The sequence below is a fragment of the Coloeus monedula genome (genome assembly GCF_965178545.1).
Source record: "Coloeus monedula genome assembly, chromosome: 17".
Lineage (NCBI taxonomy): Eukaryota > Metazoa > Chordata > Aves > Passeriformes > Corvidae > Coloeus > Coloeus monedula.
In genome coordinates, this window is record NC_138797.1 from 10,364,879 (window position 1) to 10,385,906 (window position 21,028).

Here is a 21,028-nt window from a genome sequence, read left to right on the forward strand (position 1 = left end):
ACCTCTGGCTGCAGCTGGGCTCTGGATCTCCCCCTTTATTTCTCCTGCTAAAGTTTTCCTCCCTGCAGCCTGTTTGCTAGAGTGCAGGGATTCTCTCCTCCTCCTCCTCCTCCTTTTCCTCAGCAGGAGGTGGGCAGGTCTGACTACATTAAATATACAAACACGCTGTGCTCACTCTCTGCTCCAGAGGCATCATCGGTGGCCCGTCAGCAGCAAAATCCGAGCAAAGGCTGCCCCAAGGGCTGGGGGAAGGCTGAAAGCAGCAGCAGCAAATAAACCAGCAGCCAAAGCGCCCCGTAGGAAAGGGGAGAGGAGCAGCAGGAAGCCCAGGGAGGCTGGGCAGCCCAGGCTCTTACAGGAGCTCTCTGCAGCCATTGCACATCACTTGTGGGTATCCGAGCAGCAGCGTCCCAGGAAAGAGCATCCTTCGAGGAGGAAGAGCTGGAAATCACTCAGAAGAGAGAAGAGAATAAAAACAAAGCACCAGCTGTTATCCCTTCCCAGACGGAGAGAGAGCGAAAGGAGTTTAGGGGAATGAACCTGGAGGATCCAGAGACTCAGAGTGGAAAAGTTGCCCTGACGGGAGACTCTGCACACTAAAGCTCTGCTCCACGATGGGATTTCTCGTGCCTAAGGGAAACCTCCTCCTCCTGCTGTGTGCCAGCATTTTCCCCGGTAAGTTTGAGAAAGCTCTTCTCCCCCTGCTCTGCTCTTTAGTTCTTTCCTCCCTTATCCCTCTCAACGACACACTGCAGAGACCAGCCCCTGTCAACAGGGAATTTCCCTGACTCCTCCACCCTTCTGCCCCATCATTTCTGGTCCCCTGAACAGCAGCCTCTGCTGAGCCGTGCTTTGCCTTTATTTTCTGCTCCTTGTCTGATTTGATGGAGAAAGGGTTAAAGCCACGGTGGGAAGGGGACAGGAGAGGGAAACCAGCTGGGGGCTCAGCATCTTTCTTCTTGCCTGGGCTTTTCCTCCTTAGGTAAAGTGTGTTAATGTGTCTCGGGGCTACAGCTCCGGCCGGGGAGAGCACAGCCAGCGCTCAGCTAATGCGTCCCTTTGTATAATCCAGGGCAGCTAAAGACTAAGTAGAAGCCATATTCCACGAGGGACGTGGGGAGAGCCCCCGGCTCCCGCTCCCCTCTGTCTGGTACAGCCGGCACAGGAGCACAGCTCCTCCGACAGCCCCTGGATGAAACTTGGCTTTAATTTTTAATAACCACCAGGCACCTCTGTAGCTCCTGGAGCCTACGTGCGGGGTCAGGGCTGCTCCTCACAGCCTCCAACTTTTAAAGTTATGCCTGAGCAAAACTGGGATCTTGTTACCCGACTTGTTGTCTTCACCATCCCATTCCTTCCCCCATTGTTGTTGTGAAATGCCCACTAAGAAGGTTAAAAAGCTGAATTTCTGTCTATGTTTTTTTCTTTCCCTGATGCTTTTGATGCCAGTTTTTATGTGTAAATCTGATCCAAAATCCCTATCTCCCACCAGGAGGCTGCTCTTTCCCTTTTGGCTTGCCCTTCTAGCATCCCTCTTCCCTGCTTGCAGACTCCAGCGCTAGAAACTTGCCACAAAGTGGCCATAAAAATTAGACCAGATTCAGTGGGAAATGGCTCATGTAGTGTTTTCTGAATGGTATTACTGGTGCTGCCATTTTCTTCAGACCAACCCTGCTCTGTAAGTGTGGGTGAATAGAATGAGGAATACCTGGCAATGCGTGGGATAGAGGGGAGGCAAATCACCCAAGTAGCATTGCCCTCCTGTGTGTCCCCAAGTGCCCATCGCTGGGGTTTGCTGGAGTTTCCCTCTGGAGAAGGCTCCAGCTGTGCCAGCTCTTGGACCTGCAGGTGTTTCATTCCTTCCCCACAGCCTTTGGCCATGTGGAGACCCGAGCCCACGCAGAGGAGCGACTCCTGAAGAAACTCTTCTCTGGTTATAATAAGTGGTCCCGTCCCGTTGCCAACATCTCGGATGTGGTCCTCGTCCGCTTCGGCCTGTCCATCGCCCAGCTCATCGATGTGGTAAGTGCAACCTCTTTGTGCAACAAAGGCCAAGACTAGCCAGGCTGGGGCCCAGGTAAAGGCTTTAGAGATTGTGCAGATCTTGCTCCTGCATTTTTCTCCTTCCTGTCCCTATTTGCACGTGGTACTTCCCAGGACAGTGTGTCCGTGCAGCTGCATGTTCCTTGAGCAGGTGTTGGGCTGGCTTTCAGAGAATAGTTTGGGTTGGAAGGGAGCTTTAAAGGCCATCTCATCAAACCCCCTTATTTTTCAGAAGAGGGGATTCCCTGCCACTTTCTACTGTAGTCATGGGGCAGAGTGAAAAGGGTGATAATGCTCCAGCCCTGGAAGTGTTCAAGGCCAGGTTGGATGAGGCTTTGATCAGCCTGGTTTAGTGGAAGGTGTTGGAGGGAGTTGGAACTGGATGAGCTTTAAAGCCTCTTCCAACACAAGCCATCCTGTGATTTCTATGATAATGGAAAGAAGAGTGCAACTTAAAGACATTACTGGTGTGGGACAATCATAATAGATGACTCTCCACACAGTGTTATATTTTGAATTTAGAGTTTTGAGATGAAAAGGAAGCAGCTAAGATGGTTCAGGAGGTGGGGAATCAAAGACATCAGTTGCTGGAGAGTCTCATCTCCTCATGCAGAAGCCATCAACTTCCAGCTTTGCAGCACAGAAATGGTCTCCCATTCCCCTCCTCACTCTTACATCAGCCTGAGGGATCCAGGGCTGTTTGCAGTTGCTAATGTTGAAGTTGCATGGTTCTCATCTGAATAATTGATAAGACTAAAGATGAGACATTAGTGACTGTGGAGGCATGAGAGAGACTTTCCATTATGCAGCTGCTGAATCGTGGAAGAGGGGGGATCGATACAGCTGCTCCACAGTGCTTTCCTGGTTTACTTAAGAAAAATTAATCTTCTTAAAATCATGTCAGTGGTTAGAAGTGCAGCTTGTGGGCAGAGCTGTGCCAGGACCTGTGGGCATGGCTGGAGGAGAGCTCTCACCCCTCCTGCCCCAGTCTGTGACTGGTGACACTCCTGCCACCAGTGTGGCTCTTCAGCTCCTCCCCCCCTTCCCGACAGTGACAGTTTTGGTGCAAACCCCGCTGCAGTTGTTAGACCCAATGCTCAGCTCCCAACGACAAGGAGTCTGAAAGGGAAATCAGAGCTGTATTCAAACCCCAGCTCCTGCTGACAAAAGCTGGGGGCAGGGGAATAGAAATCAATGGGGAACTCGACATTCCTGCATGTCCTTATCTCACCCTGGAGTGCTGAGGGATTTCTGAGCCCAGAAATAAGGGGGAAGGGATCAAATATGTGTCCAGGAGCAGCCACCGAGACATGCACTTGGACTCCTGTGCCCATGTGTCTGCAGAACCTCACGTGCTGTGTTCACCTTGAGAGAAGGGGCCAGGTAGTGCAACATCCCCATGGCTGTGGAGTCACTGCTGTCCTCTGGGCTGGCTCCATGAGGAGCATCCAGCTGTGCCAGCTGAGGAGGAACTCGGTCATTAGCACATTGCAAACCCCTCTGAGATAATCCCATGGGACTGGAGCTGTGCTTCGCTCAGGACAGGAGAACAGCAGAGCCTTGGGTGTAGTGATGGGCAGGAGCTTCCACAAAGGGTGGTTCCAGGGAGGAAAATTCCAGTAAAGGGCAGCACCTGCTACACTGGGATGCCCAGTGCAGGGCCTGTGGAGGAGACCTTCAGGTGCTTGAATTGTGAAGTAGTAAGAGAAGCAGGTTCTCAAGGATCGGTCCAGGTCATGGCATTCTTCATCTCCCAGCAGCACCCGAGGAAGCAGCTGGATATTTTCTCTCCCTTTGTTTCTCATTGGAGTGTTTTTGTATTCCTCCTTACTCCGTGTGCTTCTGGTCCCTAGCCCTGGAGGAGAGAATCTCTGATCAGGTTTTACATTTGGTGCCACAACAGCAATGAGGAGGCTCAGGGAGGAGGAGGCAGAGCTCCCCCCAAACCTCCTGGATTTTAATGTTCACAATCAATCCTGAACTGCCACAAGAGCAAGGTTAATGATGAGCAGTTTGCTGTCAGATGAGCCCTGCCAGCTCAGCTGGGTTTGATGCCAGCCAAGGCAAGAGAGAAAAAAGAACCACACAAATACACCCTGAGCTGTGGTGGGACTCTTCAGTCAGACCAGCTCTAGGCTGTGCTCCACATAATTCATCTGACTTACTTACAGAGGGCACAAAAGGCAAACAGCAAACAGCAATTAACTCTACTGCAGTGCTGCCAGCATTGTATCTGCCTGACATTATTTACATATATATACACAGTCCTACCTTTCCATACTATTTGTGCATAGGAGTGGGAAAAGGTCTACCCATTGATGGAAATACACCAGGCTTCCCAAGCGTTCAGTGTCAGTGGAGCAGCTGGGGTTTATCCAGAAAACCCAGTCCATAGTGCCACAAGTTCATGTGTTTGGTAGAAGGAGAAATGCTGCTGAGCTTCTTGTTTCCAGAATTGTGTCCATGGATAATGTTTCACAGGAGAACACCCATGCAGATGCAGCTGAGCATTGGAATCCACCACACGTGTGTGAGTAAGGGTTTATATATCCATCACTGCCTTCCTTCAGCGCTCAGGTTAAAGGCAGGCTGGGGAGCTTTTTCCTCTACCTGGTATCATCATCCCAGGCTGAATCCATCAGCACTGAGGAAAATCCCAATAAATTCCAGTCCATCTGCTCACAGGATTGCTAGGTGCAGGCTCAGCTGTTCAGCGGTATTAGACAGCTGTGGCCTGTCCCATGTCAAATGACAGAAACATCTGCTTTTTATTTCCAAGATGGAACTTACATTTATTGCAGAGGTGATTTGTAATTACATAAATGAAATGCAATTAAGAGAAATTAAGAGGGTTCTTTGAACCGCTTAATCTGCTCCTGTAACCAATATCTGATCTTGCATTTCAGGATGAGAAAAATCAAATGATGACCACGAATGTGTGGGTGAAGCAGGTGGGTGCCCCCAAATATGTATTTTTCCATGTTCCTTTTCAGCTTTTCTGTTGAACTCTCCCAACTTCGTAACCACCTCATTTTTGGCAGGAGTGGCACGACTACAAGCTGCGCTGGGACCCCCAGGAATACGAAAATGTCACATCCATCCGAATCCCCTCGGAGCTCATCTGGAGGCCAGACATTGTCCTTTACAACAAGTGAGTGTGAGCACTGTGGCCAGAGGGGAAAGCCATCCTTGCAGATTTTCTCTGTTCATGGGGTTAAAATGCTTCCTGTAATGATTCCTCTTTATTTGGTTCTCTGTGGTTGGATTTCATGTAGATTCTATAACATCTGTCCCAGACATGCCTTAAATGATATGACTGAAGTTCATCACAAGGGCTTTGCTCTCCTAATGATCCTTCCTCTGGGCAGCCAGTTTTGTTGGGGAACGCCAGGTATTGTTTCCTCTTCACATGGCAGATGCACAATTAAGCTGGATTTGAGCTTTCAGTCCAATTTCATTTCACCCAAGAGCTCTCCCCTAATTCATCACCGTCATCTGGAAAAGCCAATTACTGAGGATGGGCTTAAATAAGGAATATATGCTGAAACATGTCAGGCTTGTGCATCTACAAACAGAGGTTTCAGGTCAGCTAAATACCATTCTGGAATGATTCCTAATTAGGTATTTGTTCCTCATCCCAGTTGTTTGGAATCTGTCTCTGGTATGGACACTTCTAGGAAGCAGGTTGTGGTTTTCTTTCTTTCCTTTGCAGCCTGTTGATACTCTTAGAAATGCTGCCCAAGTGCCAAGGCTGTTTTCTCCCTGGAGCCCCACCACAGCTCTCCAGTCTCCCAGGATGTCAGATATCCCAGTCCCCTGCCCCAGCGCAGACCCCAGAGAAAAAGGCATCAAAGAAAAGCATCTTTGCATGTGGCTGACACTCAGAGAAAACCCTCAGAGCAGCAGCCAGTCTCGGTTTTAATAAACAGTTGCCTGGTTCTGGCTTTATATGATTTTGTTTCTGTTTAAAAACCAAAATAAATGGCTGAAGCTGGAATCTGCCCAGGGGAATGTGAGCTTTGGAGACTACAGGGGCTGTTATCTTTCCCATTAGCTTGTTTCTGATCCTCAGTAGTGTGGAGTGATTGCAAACCTCTTGGAAATCACTGCATCCTCACCGAGCACCTTTCGGAGATTAGCCCAATGGAAATGACTCATCTGGAGGCACTTGGACCTTCCTGCCCTACAGGGACACACTCTGAGCATGAGCATTGCACTGCAAGTGCCTCGCTTGGCAGCCAAGAAAGGTCTTCACAGCTTCCACTGGGGAAAAAAAAGTCCTTGTCATTGTTTAATTAATGACAATGGCAAGGATTGTTATTTTCAGAGCTCCTGGTGGTTGTTGTGGTGGACCATGGTGCCAAAGGAAATGGTGCGACACAAATCCCCACGCGATCTTTGTGCATCAAACCATCCTTTTGCTGGAGCTACTGGCACATAAGAACCTGATGTGTCACCTCTGCTTCCTCTCCCTTGGCTCAACATGGTTGAAGAGGATGGTCCATGCAAGGAGGGGCCTGGAAATGAAGAATCACAGAATGACAGAATGGTTTGGGATGAACAGGATCCTAAAGATGATCTCATTCCATCCCCCCTGCCATGGGTAGGGACACCTTCCACTAGACCAGGTTGCTCAAAGCCCTGCCCAACCTTGCATTGAGCACTTCCAGGGATAGGAAGGATTCCAGAAGGAGACCTTGGTATTCTTTAGGTCTCTGGATATTTTGGGATTTCACGCTGAAGGCATCCTTCAGATGTCCAGGGCACCCAGACCTCAAGCTGGGCAGCCTTTGGCTCCTGCCCCTCACACGCTCTGCCCCTCTGCCTTGTTGTAGTTTACTGTTGCTGCAACTTGAGTCTCCACAGTGACTCCAGGGGTCTGATCTCCTGGCCACAGCAGCTACTCCAGAACGTCCTTCTCATCCTTTTCTGGGCTGAGAGCCTTTAGGCCCTGCCCACCTTACTGCTCTGACTTGCAGTAGCAAATCTGACTATCCTGGGACCTGCTCACACAGGGAGATCTCGTGCCTCAGCTCCTCACATCCAAGCTACTTCCCTCCCTTGATCCATACTTAGCATTAATAATCATGCATTCATCTGCTGGTTGTCATGAGTCTATCATGCATTTTTAATTGGTTACTTTAGCCATGAATTAAACATGGTGTAGGCTAGGCACCAGACATTAGTGAGTTTCCATTAATTCCATATGTCTTCACAGCTGTGTCTCCCTGTGCAAACTGTTTTCTGCCTTGAGATGTACTTCTCTCTTCCACCTAACTTCCTATCAAACCCACCTGCAGCTGCAGTCAATATCTGCATCAGGTTTCACATTTTTTAGGGATTGCAGGGCAAATGCAAGGCAAAACCTTCAGAGTGGTGGGGCACCAAAGTGAGGCTCTTCTGCAGAGCATTTCACCAACTGCATTCCCAGCCAGGGCTTCTCCTGGTGGGCATCTCAGCTGGAAACGATAGTGACTAGTCATGGTGATGCAAACAAGGAGTCCATCTCATATTTTACAAATATATATAGATAGTTTAGAGGGAGTTTAACATAGCTGCCCATAATTCTGGGTCTCTAAGAGCAAGAGAACGTGCAAAGTAACTTTGGTGGAAGAGAGTAAGAGGCCACACTGACCTTTTGCACTCTTCAGGCTTTTTAGTGTGAGCTAATTATTGCTTATCACATTCTCTGGCAGAAATATGGTATTGCTATTTGGGATGGAATTCTTTAGGAAAAAATTATACAAATACCTCTTCTGTTTTCCTCTTGGATTATATACAGAAATGGTAAAAATTCAGTTTATTTCAGATTTACATCTTTAAAGAAATCTAACCCTTTGTTGTGAGTTTGCTCCCATATCCTGGCTCATTATTGTAAAAAAACATTCCATTTACCCACTCTAGAGACCCAAATTAAATCAGTAAATTCAGCTGGTTTGGCCTAGAGAGTAAATATAGTTGTCAACACTCATAAGGAATCTAAAACCAAATTAATATCCTACAGGGAAATTAATACGCTGTTGAATTTTCAGGCTTGGTGAGATAAGTTCCAAGACTCTGCAAATAGTTTCTACTGGATGTGACACAACATATGTAAAACAGAGGAATATGAGTTCACAGTGAAGTGACAAAGCCTTCTCTTTGCCAAGAAACCAGATTGTTCCTTATCTGAGGTTGTAAAGGCTCTTCAGGCACCACCAAATCATTTCTAAATGAATTATCTAATCCTCTGCATTGATTTGTTTTTCCATTCATGAATGGCTTTGAAGCACATTTTCATTTTTCTTTGTATATTTGAAGTATACAAAAAAGAATTGTATTTTTTTCCTCTAATGAGGGAATAAGCTCTTGGGGGTTGAATTTTTTGTTTGTGGTTAGGGTTTTTTTGGTGGTTTTTTTTTTGCTTCTCCACCACTCTGTTGAGCCACTTGTTCATCATAGGAGGTCCAGAGGAGAAACCTCTGAAAGGACAGGTTTACATCCGGGTGTTCCAGCTGCTAAAGAGTGCCCGGGGCAATCCAAGCCCATGTGCTTGAGCCTAATGCGTGGTCAGGGAATTTGAAATGTGAGCTCCACTGGCTGGTTTTCAACTGGATAATCATGGTAGTATCACAGTGTTTGTCTTCTCCAGCCTGGTGATTTTAAATCCTAGGAAGAAGCTACTAGGAACATTAAGAATTCAAAAGTTTTGTTTTTCTTGGTATTTTCTGGGGTTAACTGTTCCAGAAAGTAATCCCTGCCTTAGACTCCACAGTGACAAACAAAAAGAAATAAAAAAGACAAGATCAGATATGAAGGAAAATCAAATACAAATTTCTGCAATTAGGGGTAGGAAACATCTTGAGGAATTCACCCAAAGGTAAAATGGAAGGAAGGGATTACTGGACTGGGTTAGAAGATCATCTGGCAGGCAGCTTTTGAGAATCATGGAAAAGCAAAGAGTTGTTTTGAAAATTACTGTAGCAGCTTGTTCTTGTGAGCTATACTGTGATGTTTGCAAGCAGTTAGATTTAGGGAGTAACACTGGCATCGTGACTCATCTCAAAGCTCTTTGGAGGAGAAATACCAAAAGATGCCCCAGTGCAACCTTTAAAATTGGAAACATGCTTGACATTTTTCTTTGTGTGCACTGGCACAGATCTCATCATTGTGCACCAACTGCATTTATAGTAGGCAAAAAAGTCACTGATTCACTCTTCAGCTCTCCTGATTCTTCTGGGAGCTTCGGTGGTTGTTTTTCTGGAGAGGGATGTCTTCAGATGCTCTGAGGTTTGCTGCCAAGATCTACCCAGTAATACAGGAGCTGATAGAAGGAAATCTATAGGAGGGATCCCTCTCCTGGGCTGCTGCTCTGTTCACACCCAAGGGCTCCTCCTACCACTCTGCTAAGGACCGAGCAAGACCTTTGCCTTCAAAGTGCTGGCGAGGATCCATGGCAAAGGGGAGAATCAGAGCAAAATGCACCAATCCAGCACAGTCAGAGCCTCCTGAGACACTTGTGCTCATTCCATCAGCGTAGCACAGCCTTCTCTGAGAATGGTGCCTGTTTTGCTGGGGGACAATCAAAATTTCATTAGTTACTGCTGGTTTCTAAACATCTAAACCAAGCAAAAGCTGGGACGTGACTGAAGGAAGTCCCATCAGTGCACAGACATCCCCACCTGCACCCAAGAAGTTTGTACCCAAGTTGCCAAGATCCTGGAGATATTTAAAACCCAGCTAAGTAAGGTCCTGATCCGCTTGTGGCTGACCTGCTTTGAGCAGGAAGTTTTGGGCAGGAGACAATTCCAGAGGTCCCTTCCAAGCAGTGCATTTGTAGTTATCATTTGGTAACACAAAACAGTAGTTAAACAACATATTTTCTGGTTTGCATTTGGAGAGAATTTTAATCTGAACATTACAGAAGCATCTCTTTAATGTGTACCTCTTTAATGTGTACCAAAATGCAGGCTCTTAATACTACAATTTTTCTTTGTTACTGCTCTTTGATGAAAAATGCTTTAAATGAGGACATTCTACTATATCCATGTATGTATATAGATAATTTTCAGAGTCTTAAAGCTCTATTTGGATTTAAATAGCATCATCAGAAATTAAAATAAATGTGTGCCTCATTTACATGCATTCTGAAAACACTTAATTTTGTGAGATGATGTATCTCCCAACTGCAGGAAAATAGAAAGTGGCAAAAGAAAATAAAAATTCTCCGTCAGCAGAGCTTTTTAGTGAAACATGGCTGGTGGATGTCAGTAAAACACTGCCATCCTCAAACCCTTATAAACTTAGGATATTTGGAAGAGCAGCCTTTATTCTCAAAATGAGAAATCAAAGGCTGCAGCACACAGCAGAGCTCTTTCCTTGAGAAAAGAATAGGTAATTGTCTTCTCTCTTTCTTGGTGAGCATGGCTGTGTTTGACATGAAAATACAAGAGCTCCAGTTCTTTATTACTGACATATTTTTAAAGCTGTCAGGTCAGAGTAACCAGGAGAGCCTGACTATCTGAATTCTCCAGTTCTTGTGATGTTTACCTTGCACTCACGCCTTCTTCCAAATGGAATTTCATGACAACTGTCACAACAGAGTGGTCTCCACTGAGCGAGATGAGAATGTGCTACTGCTCTAAAGGAACGTCTGCAGATTTTCTCTGTCCCACTACATCAGCTCTCCTTGTGTAAGGCAATATTCATGTGGTGCAGTCAGGGCTGTCGGAACAGGACTGGGTTTTCCCACAGCAAAGCTTTCCAAAAGAGCACAGGGTTTCCCCAGTCTCCTGACTGCAGACTGTGTTCTCACCTTCATCCCTTGGAGGAGATTGGGGAAAGACTTTGGAAAGCAGTCAACAGCCAGGTGACCTTGTTTGCTCCCTCTCTCATGTGGAGAGGAGCAGAATCAAAGTCTCACCCAGGAGGGGAGAGAGAATCTCTCCAGGCTCCCCTGCACAGGCAGGGTGCCAGCAGGCACAGCTTCCAGTCCAGTAAACATATGCTTGAAGGTCCAGTGTGGGTGGAAAGCTTGCAGAAGGAGGCAAAAATATATGGATGCATGAAGGGTGAGACAAGTGGGAGCACTGCCTTTGCATGATGTAGCTGGGTTATATTCTTTGTACACAGCATGGCTGATTTACCCTACTTACAAACTCCTCTACGTTGAACTGCAGTGAGAAGTCCAAACACACCCAGTAAAGTCAGGAATTCCTTCCTAGTCCTGTTAGATGGGTGAGGCAGGAGCATCCCAGGGTGTTTTGTGGCTCCTCAGAGTCAATAGCAGGCTAAATCCGAGGAGCTACTCTGCAGCTGGTTTCACTCCTGCCATGGCACTGCAGGCAAAATCCAGCCTGGAAAGCAGTGCCAGTGTTATTTGTAGTAACATGTGAGCCAAAGAGGACCGAGGATGAAGCTGGGTTTGTTAGATGAGCAATTAAAAAATTTAAAAATACATTCCTTTTTAAAAAAGCAGATAGTTTCCAGAAACAAGTGACACACAAGATCTGCAGCATCACAATGGTTCCATCTACACTTGCAGAAGAGGAGTGTGGCTGATCACATAGAAACTGCAAAACTGCCAGGGAAGGCATTTCTGGGAATGAAACACAGTTACATGAATTATTATCATTCCTGGATGGCATCTTAGCAGGAGCTTCGTGTTCTTTTCCAAGAGTTTTTGAAGGAAAAATGCACACCTGTGTTGTTTACCCAGCCACTTAGGCACTGCTCTACCTAAGAAGGGAAACACTCATAGTGGATGCTCATAATCCCTTTTCTCTAATAAGATCAATTATAAATATTGCTCCATTAATGAGCGATTTAATCATGCCTCAGAGATATCATTAAATGCAGAATTGGATTCCATATTCCTATTGAGATTTAAGCAGAAAACCACTGAGAACAGCAAGCACTGGACTGTCACTTGCTGTGCATATTTAATGTCTCAATTTGGCTTTACTGTGCTCCTGGCAAAACCCAGGAGAAAAAAAAGAAGTGGTTTTCATCAAAATCACATGTTCTGAAGTGTAACTTAGATTTAAGAATGAAGAGGTAAGACAGGAGCTGGATGGACTGTACAATGGCTCAGGTTTATTTGCTTCAGAGTAGATCACGGTGCTGATTTTGTTTTAATCCCTTTGGGAGAGTCTTGTACATAGTTTCCCCTTCCTTTTTTTTTTTTTTTTAATAAGTGTTTTAAATCTTTAGAAAAAATTCCATTTATAGGTCAAAAGGCACCGTGTCCTTTTGTGTTCTTTTGTTTTTCCAAAATCTGCCACAAAGAACAAAGAAGAGTTTAGTATAACCTGGTTCTACACCACACAAGAATTCTGAGTTTATTTTTCCATTAATTCAAGCAGCCTAGAAAATTGTCTCAACGACATCTGGGCTGTGATCCTGAGGATTGGGGACATATTCCATCTCTGCCCAGAAACCGTGTTAGCCAAGGCAGCTCAGCTAGGGCCAGATCCTGCCACTATTTCTCAATAATACACCAGTCTCATTTTTGGGATGTTTCACAGGGCAAGAAGAAATACGTGATGTGAGTTGTGAGGCCCTGGCACAGGCTGCCCGGAGAAGCTGTGGCTGTCCCAACCCTGGAATTGTTCATGGCCAGGTTGGACGGGGCTTGGAGCAACGTGGGAGAGAGGAAGGGAAAAAAAAAAAATGTCCATGGCAGGGAGTCGAAATGAGATGGTCTTTAAGGTCCTTTCCAACCCAAAGCATTCCATGATTCTATGATTCCATGAAACTATCAAAAAGTCTTTTCGTTTTTCAGTTTTGCTTATAAATGAATGGATGGTCTCCTAAAGAAATTAATTTAGAAAGTTCCTCTGCCTTCTGCAGCTTGAGGAGCTCTGCTGGATCTCCCTGTTTTGATGATCCTGCTGCTGGTGGGGAGGAGGAGAGATGTGACCCCTGTCACTGTGTGGCTGCTGTCAGGGCACATCTGGGCACTGGAGCAGCAGAGCAGGGCCCAGGGATTTTGCCGACTGCAGACTGGGCTGGCTACAGCCGGAAGGACTGGGCAGGTGCAGAGAGCTTTCTATCTATATCAGCCTGAATAATTCATCTCAAGTTTTTAGCAGAAACTCTCTTCCTCTGCTCTGCACAGCCTCCCCATTGTCTGGCAGTGCTGCTATTTGTAACTCGGCTTCTTCCTCCAAGAGCCTGGAAAATACAGTTTATTCATACAATTCCAATACAAAGTCCTGTACTGTTATCTATTTATCTGATACCACCACACAGACCCCAGCTGAGAGTCCTTGTGATAAGACACCACAAAAGACAGTTCTCTTCCTGACTGGGAAATCAAAAGATTAATGTTCTTTATTCCTATTAATAGGATTTTCTTGCTGTTTTTCACATAAAAGACTGAATGATTACCCAACACTCTTTCATTTTTAGCAGCTGTCACAAATAATTCTGCAGAGCCCACAGCTACACTACCTGATAGTACTTCCTCCCACCTCTAAAACAAACTTACCCCATTCCAGAGCACTTACGGGACACTTTTGGGGAAAACAAATCACACCAAGGAACTGACTTATGCCAGGGAAAAGCTGGTATTTGCATGCATTCCAGGGCTTGTGTAAACCAAGAGTTCAAAGTCCACTGGACTGAGTGGATGGATCCAGTGTTTGGACATGATGTGTCTCTTGCATCTCTCAGGTCATCAGGAAGCCAGGGACTAAATATCCTCTTTCCTTAACAGAGTTGACATGTCCTAGAGAAGTCTCAGGGTTTTTTTTATCTTCCATCTGTTCCCAGTGCTGACGGTGACTTTGCAGTCACCCACCTGACCAAGGCTCACCTCTTCTACGACGGGAGAATTAAGTGGATGCCCCCTGCTATCTATAAAAGCTCCTGCAGCATCGATGTCACCTTCTTCCCCTTTGACCAGCAAAACTGCACGATGAAGTTTGGCTCCTGGACCTACGACAAAGCCAAGATAGACTTGGTGAGCATGCACAGCCACGTGGACCAGCTGGACTACTGGGAGAGTGGAGAGTGGGTCATCATCAATGCCGTGGGCAATTACAACAGCAAGAAATATGAGTGCTGCACAGAGATCTACCCCGATATAACTTATTCCTTCATTATCCGGAGGCTGCCGCTGTTCTACACCATCAACCTGATCATCCCCTGCCTGCTGATCTCCTGCCTGACCGTCCTGGTCTTCTACCTGCCCTCTGAGTGTGGAGAGAAGATAACCCTGTGCATCTCCGTGCTGCTGTCCCTCACTGTGTTCCTGCTGCTCATCACGGAGATCATCCCATCCACCTCCTTGGTCATCCCTCTGATTGGGGAGTACCTCCTCTTCACCATGATATTTGTTACCTTGTCTATCATCATCACCGTCTTTGTGCTCAATGTGCACCACCGCTCCCCCCGTACCCACACGATGCCAGACTGGGTGAGGAGGGTCTTCCTTGATGTAGTCCCACGGATCCTTTTCATGAAACGTCCCTCCACAGTGAAAGACAATTGCAAGAAGCTCATTGAGTCCATGCACAAAATAACCAACGCGCCAAAGCTTTGGTCCGAGATCGACGTGGAACCCAACTTCACTACCTCATCCTCCCCCAGCCCCCAGAGCAATGAGCCATCACCCACCTCTTCCTTCTGTGCCCACCTTGAGGAGCCAGCCAAGCCTCAGCCCATCTGCAGGTCCCCCTCTGGGCAGTACTCTGTGCTGCACCCAGAGCCCGTACAGGTGACCTGCTCCTCTCCACAGCCCTCCTGCCACCCCCCGAGAGACACCCAGGCCACCTCTGCCTTGAAAGGCAGGTCACTGAGTGTCCAGCAGATGTACAGCCCCAACAAGGCAGAGGCGGGGACAATCCGCTGCAGGTCCCGGAGCATCCAGTACTGCTACCTGCAGGAGGACTCTTCCCAGACCAATGGCCACTCCAGTGGCTCTCCAGCATCCCAGCGGTGCCACCTCAATGGGGAGCAGCCCCAGCACAAGCCCCCTCAGTGCAAGTGTAAGTGCAAAAAGGGTGAGGCAGCCGGCACAGCAGCCCAGGGGAGCAAGAGCCACAGCGCCAAAGAGCAACACCTTGTGCTGATGTCCCCAGCCCTGAAGCTGGCAGTGGAAGGGGTTCACTACATCGCAGACCACCTGCGGGCGGAGGATGCAGATTTCTCAGTAAGTATTCCAACGGAGCCTGCTCTCCTTCAGAAAGTCAAAAATCACCTGCTAAGGGAGCTGTATGAAGCCTTGAGCTGTGCAGAGTGTGTGATGCAGGCTCAGCCATCCCTCTGTTGCGGGTTTTGGCCATTGCAGGCACTGCTGGAGATGTCCTTGAGGTCGTTGCACGAGTGCCAAGGGGGTTGCACAACCAGGTCATGCTCAGGGCTGCTCTAGAACAATGGATTCTCCTGCAGAAAATAAGAGTAAAGTTGTTGTTAGGTAGCAGAGATACAGTTAGGATTGTGAGAGACCCAAAACGCAGCCATCTCATCAGAACAGAGAATTACTTTTTATTTAAGCCTCTGGCGAGCAGGGAATTCACACTCTCTGCTTTTTATTAATCACTGACTCTGACTGTGGAGCCCAGGAAAGCAAATTGCCCAAGCAGGCTGTGGGTGTGGGAAGCTGTAGTAGCGTGGGGATATTGCAGGGGCTGTTTAGCTCTGCTCTCATATCATGATGTGATTCCCCATTAGTGGACTTCCATTGGAGCAGTTGGCTCTGTGCAGGGAGGTGGGGGAACAAATTTCCTGCTTATTCTGTGGAGGTAAATAGGCCTACAAATAAAGGAAGTAGAAGCTGAAAGGATTTCTTTTCATGGAGATAGCGATGCACCCAACAAATGCCACATCCCTTCACAGCTCTTGTAGCTCTTTCCTGCAGGACTATGGATACAGTGTGCTAGTAATTATGGCCATAATGAAGGCAGGCACAAGATAACCTGAAGTTAGTCATCTTATTAAAGAAAAGACTTATCTAGCTTTTCCTGGGCAGATCCGTACGCAAAGGTGCTTTTTAGCTTTGCCTACAGTTTAAATTTCTTCAGATTTAGAATCAGTGCAAGACATAATGCATTTATACAAGACTTCCTAGGCATGGAGAGAGCATCTTTTATTTGCATTTTTCACAGCACTGCGCACTGAGCAGCAGCATGAAAAGCTTAAATACTCCTGTCCATTTCTATACTCTTTGGTATCATAGTTAAGGGCCTCTGTTCTTCAATGGATTTCACTTCACAGCATCCCTTTGAGGAAGGAACTGTTTATTCCTTATGTTGAGGAGTTACAGCCAAAACACAAACCTCCTATTCAAGGTCACAGAACAAATCTGTGGCAGAGATGAGCTGTGAATCCTCATCTTCATTAGCTGCCAGTCCAAAACCCCTTGCCAGAGTAAAGCACTTCAGAAGCACATTAGGAGTGCAGGAATTAAACTCTGCTCTCTCCCCCTGGCAGTAATCACAAGTAAACCCATGGATGTCAGTTCAGTTTAACTCAATTTTTCCCCACAGTGCAAATGAAATAATATTACACCAATAACAGTTCCCCTTTCAAATTATTCTCCATGCTGAGCTGGTTGGTGTTATCAAGAATGGACTCAATTAGTATTTTGGGTTCCTTCCTCTTAATTTTTTTAAATGAAGCAGTCTTCATAAGCCACAAATTTTCTTCTGATACCTTCTGCTGCTCTTCCCTCTTGAAATGAAGTGATTATCCTGAAGAGAAAGCTATTTACAGCACTAAACATCAAAAGAAGAAGAAAAGGAGCACTTTTGAGCCTTTGGTCTCTGACCCAACCTCCTGCCAGCCCAGGCTGTGAGAAAAGGAACCAGGAAAACATCCAGCAATGAGCTGTGGGCAGGTTTGTGGGTTCTCCTGGGGACTGGGGGTGACCTTTCTCCACTATTCCACAGTAGCTGTGGCTGGCACAGAAGGCAGAGCTTGAGTTTTCAGATAGAGGGGGTAATGCTGACTCCAGTGTGGGGCTGCACTATTTTCTCTCCCTGGACCCAAGTAACATCAAGTAGGAAAGCAAAATTTTTTTCTCCTGGTGGAAATGAAAAAGAAGAAGGAAAATGATATTCTGGAACTGAAATGTACTGTGAGGAGCAGAACTGATGTAATGAAATGAGAATTTATTGGGGAAAAATATCAGTACTCAGAAATTTGCTTTCATCTTAAAATCAAATTGTGGTATTTCTTCATGGAAGTCTTCAATAAATCTATCAGCAGGCACCTCTGATGCAGCTACTGAGACACATCTCGCAGTCTTGTGGGCAATATTTCCAGGGACATTCACCTTCCCAGAAGGAGAGCAGAGCTTCTTTTAAGTTCCTGTCTTTTTTTTTTTTCTAAAGCTCCTTTGCCACAGGGGCAGTGCTTCTAAATTAAAAGTAAATAGCTCATTTAATTAAGTGCTCCAGCAAAGAGAAAATGGGAAATGCAAGAGGCAGTTGTTTGTTACAGAAAGATATCTGCAAACAATGCAGGCACAATGGGACACTGGGGAAAATGCACGGCGGAATTGTCCCGGCGTATGATGGAAATGCCATTAGAAATTAATTACAGACTGAAAGGCAAAACAAGTTCCATGGCACACATCAGCCAAAATAACCACACACCACCAGCACCATCTGGGAAATGGATCTGTCCAGGGCTGTGTGCATCTCCGGAATACTCTGGTATGAAGACTTTTAAAAATAAAATGGGAAGGAATAAGGCTGAGGGGGAGGAAGCAGGATAATCTCACTGGGTTATTTTTAACAAAGTACAATAAAACCACCTGGGACTGCTCTAATCTGTGTTGCAGAGTCCAGGTCCTGGGGATCAGATGTTACCAAGGCACCTCAATCCTCCACTCAAATCCTGAGGCTCAGACCCACAAGGAGCTGGCCCAGGGAAGAGCTGCAGATACATGCTTTTCGGAAATTTGAGAGTGGGGGAGTCAGCTGGTGTTTCCCCTGATTGTTTCCCAAAAATAATTTTGAGTGAGCTGCTTAAAAACTAATCAAAATAGAGGTCAAGAGTTGTGGTGGCAGATGTTGACAGCTGCATGGATGTCAGAGAGACGTCTGCGGATCAGACCCCACGTGGGGTGCTGGACCACGGGGAAATGCTACAGTGATGGCAGAACACAAAACAAAAAATCCAGATCATTTTGTCTCACTCATCTTCTTTTTTTTTTTTCATTATCTCCCCATAATTTCCAATTTCACCCTCTGTGCTCTCAGTCTGAAGCGGGGTATTGATTTTACAAACATCTGATCACCCCCAGCTATCATTTTCAAGATGGGCTCAGTATTTCTGCATACATCATTACATTAGAAAGCAAATTTCTGTCCAAGTTGTTCTTCTTCGCCCACTTTCCTCTTCTTTGCTCAGAGAGAAACTCATCAAGTTTCTTTTCTTTGTGTGACCTAGCACTTATTTTTACTAGCATAAATATTCAAAGAAAGTTATTTTACCAGAATGAGGCATTATTTACTCAATCCAGCTTTCCACTTGGACATCAGGTGGTAAATTTCAGATTTTCTTAACACGTTGGCTGCGTCATGAGACATTAATCCCATAAAAACAATCATCCAGAGCTTGCTTAGATGCCTTTCTCATGAGGAATTTTAAGCATCAGAGACTCCAACTCTCAGCAAGTGATGAATAGGTCAGAAAATAGGTGCAGCAAAGGGGAGTTATCCACTGAGCTCTTTCCACAGAACTGTAAAATCACAGGGTTGTTTGGGTTGGAAGGGACCTTAAAGCTCTTCTCATTCCACCTGCCCTGAGCAGAGCCCCATCCAACCTGCCCTTGAACTTTCCAGGGATGGGGCAGCCACAGCTTCTCTGGGCAACTGTGCCTGGGCCTCAGCATCCCCACAGTAAAGAATTTCTTCTTCTTTTCTAATCTAAAGTACTCTATTTCAGTTTAAAGCCATTTCCCTTTGTCCTGGCAGTACATGCTCTCATAAATTTGAATAAATTACAGTTCACAACCCAAGTAGATTATAGAAGCTTGGGATGAGACAATTCCTTTTGATTTCAAGGGTCACTATTTTTTTTTACTTACCCTAATTATAGATGGTTGTGCAGAGGGCTGTACAATCATAAAATAACATGATTTTCCCCAAGAAGGCGACAAGATGCAGGATGAACCTGATTGTTTTCTCTGCCTATTCCATAGTAAAGGCTGGCTTAACTTTATGCTGGTTTTAAAAGGAATAAATCTATCCATTGCATGAAAACATTGAACCCATTCTTATGCTTTTGACAACGTTCAGGTGTTCCTGAAATTGAAAATGCTTTGTCCAGAGATAATGTAATATGGTTTCCAGTGCGTGCCTCATTTCCCAGCTCACCAATCTGCTCACTGAGCCAAGGAGCTGAGCAACACCTCTGTACCTGGAAACATCCTCTGCTGCAAATGGCATTTCACTGATATCTGGATTGCTTCCTTTACCAAGATGCATTTTTGGCAACTTTGCCATCCCCTGCTCCTTTCACCACTCACAGCCACTGAAGAGGTTTGAGCAGGCTCCTGCTGAGATGTTTTCTCCAAAGAACACGGCAGCATGCCGAATTTCAGCCCTCGGGCCTATTAATCACCAAGTGGGAAGTTGTAGGAAATTATAATGGGTACAGTCATATCAAACAGAACTTTGCCATCTGATCAGGCCTCTCTCTGGGAAAGAAATGAATAACAGCAATGTAATAGAAGAAGTTTTCATATGTGTATGGTTTCTTAATGAAGCAACCATTTACCATTCTGCCTCATGGTACTAGACCTCCCCCGAGAGGAATTGCTGGAAAATCCTCCTACAGCAAGGCAAAAATGGGGAAAACAGAGGGTGAGGGTGCTTTTTTTTGCTGGCTTGTTTTCCCTGCTTATTCACCCAAAGCTGTAAATCCCTTCACAGAAAGAGTTTGGCTTTGTTAATCTGTAAGCAAATCTTTTTATGAGCGTGGGGAATCTTACCCCCCACCCTCTCCAACTTGAATCACAGCCTCACTGTAACACCCAGTTACAGTTGTTGCTCATGGAAAATGGGAGAGTGAGTGTGCAGAGAACCTTAATTATCCACGGGGGTGTGTCTGTCATCCATAGGGATTTGTGACTTCACACACACACACCCCTGCAGTCTGGGAATCTCTCAGGTTATTGATAGAATAAACCTTTGTCATTTTATAGGACTGCTAAGTATGAGCGAGACCTTCCCCTCCTATCTCTGGAATTATATGAAAATATCCTATTTTGGAGTCAAGGTCTAAGAGTTTTCACAAATTTTAATCTCAAGTAAATGTTAATGATTGGCCTTTCCCCTCTGTGTTCCAGGTGAAGGAGGACTGGAAGTACGTTGCAATGGTCATCGACAGGATCTTCCTCTGGATGTTCATCATTGTGTGTTTGCTGGGAACTGTTGGGCTCTTTCTCCCACCGTGGCTGGCAGGAATGATCTAAATACAGCACCAAAGGGAAGAAAGTATTGTCCCACTATCCCACTCTATGGATTTTAGTTCACCTGGAAGGAGAGAACAGAGAAGTGGAGGCAGCCCTTTGAATAATTCACTGCTCGTCCACACTTGAGCTGCTCCTGAGCTCTAAGGGAATCCTTTCCAAGGTTGCATTGTTTTGCCAAGCCATTTTCATCTCCTCCATCTAATTTAGGGGAAAAGTTCTTATCAAAGTCTGTACATAGCATGGTGGCGTTCATTGGCATATACCCAGCAGTGTAAGAACACAAGCTTATCCGTAAAGCAGCACAGAAGGGGCTCTGCATCCACAAACCAGCCCCTGGCAATAGCTCCAGTCATCCTCAGCAGTCTCACTGTGCCCTGCCCAGTGATTTTGCCCTGTCAGGCTGAAGTCTTTCAGGACTGTGTGTCCCTGTATGAGTCATTTTATAAATAAAGTTCCAGATTTGGGATACCTGTGCAGGATGTGGTCTGTGTTCAGCTGGTAAAGGCAGAGAGACTGGAAAGGTTTAAATAATTGCTTGTGACCAACAGTGATCATTAGATGCAGATTTTATACAGA

The 21,028-nt window shown here is 45.9% G+C and overlaps 1 protein-coding gene across 1 annotated transcript; it reads left to right on the top strand.

The window, feature by feature from the left end:
- Positions 1-614: 614 nt before the first annotated feature.
- Positions 615-20,452, top strand: CHRNA4 (cholinergic receptor nicotinic alpha 4 subunit; the record flags this gene model as incomplete). The annotated part of the gene is made up of 6 exons (XM_082292706.1): positions 615-675; positions 1,871-2,022; positions 4,950-4,994; positions 5,085-5,194; positions 13,798-15,178; positions 20,327-20,452. 6 exons carry the CDS (start codon positions 615-617, stop codon positions 20,450-20,452), a joined length of 1,875 nt encoding a protein of 624 aa, XP_082148832.1.
- Positions 20,453-21,028: the final 576 nt, after the last annotated feature.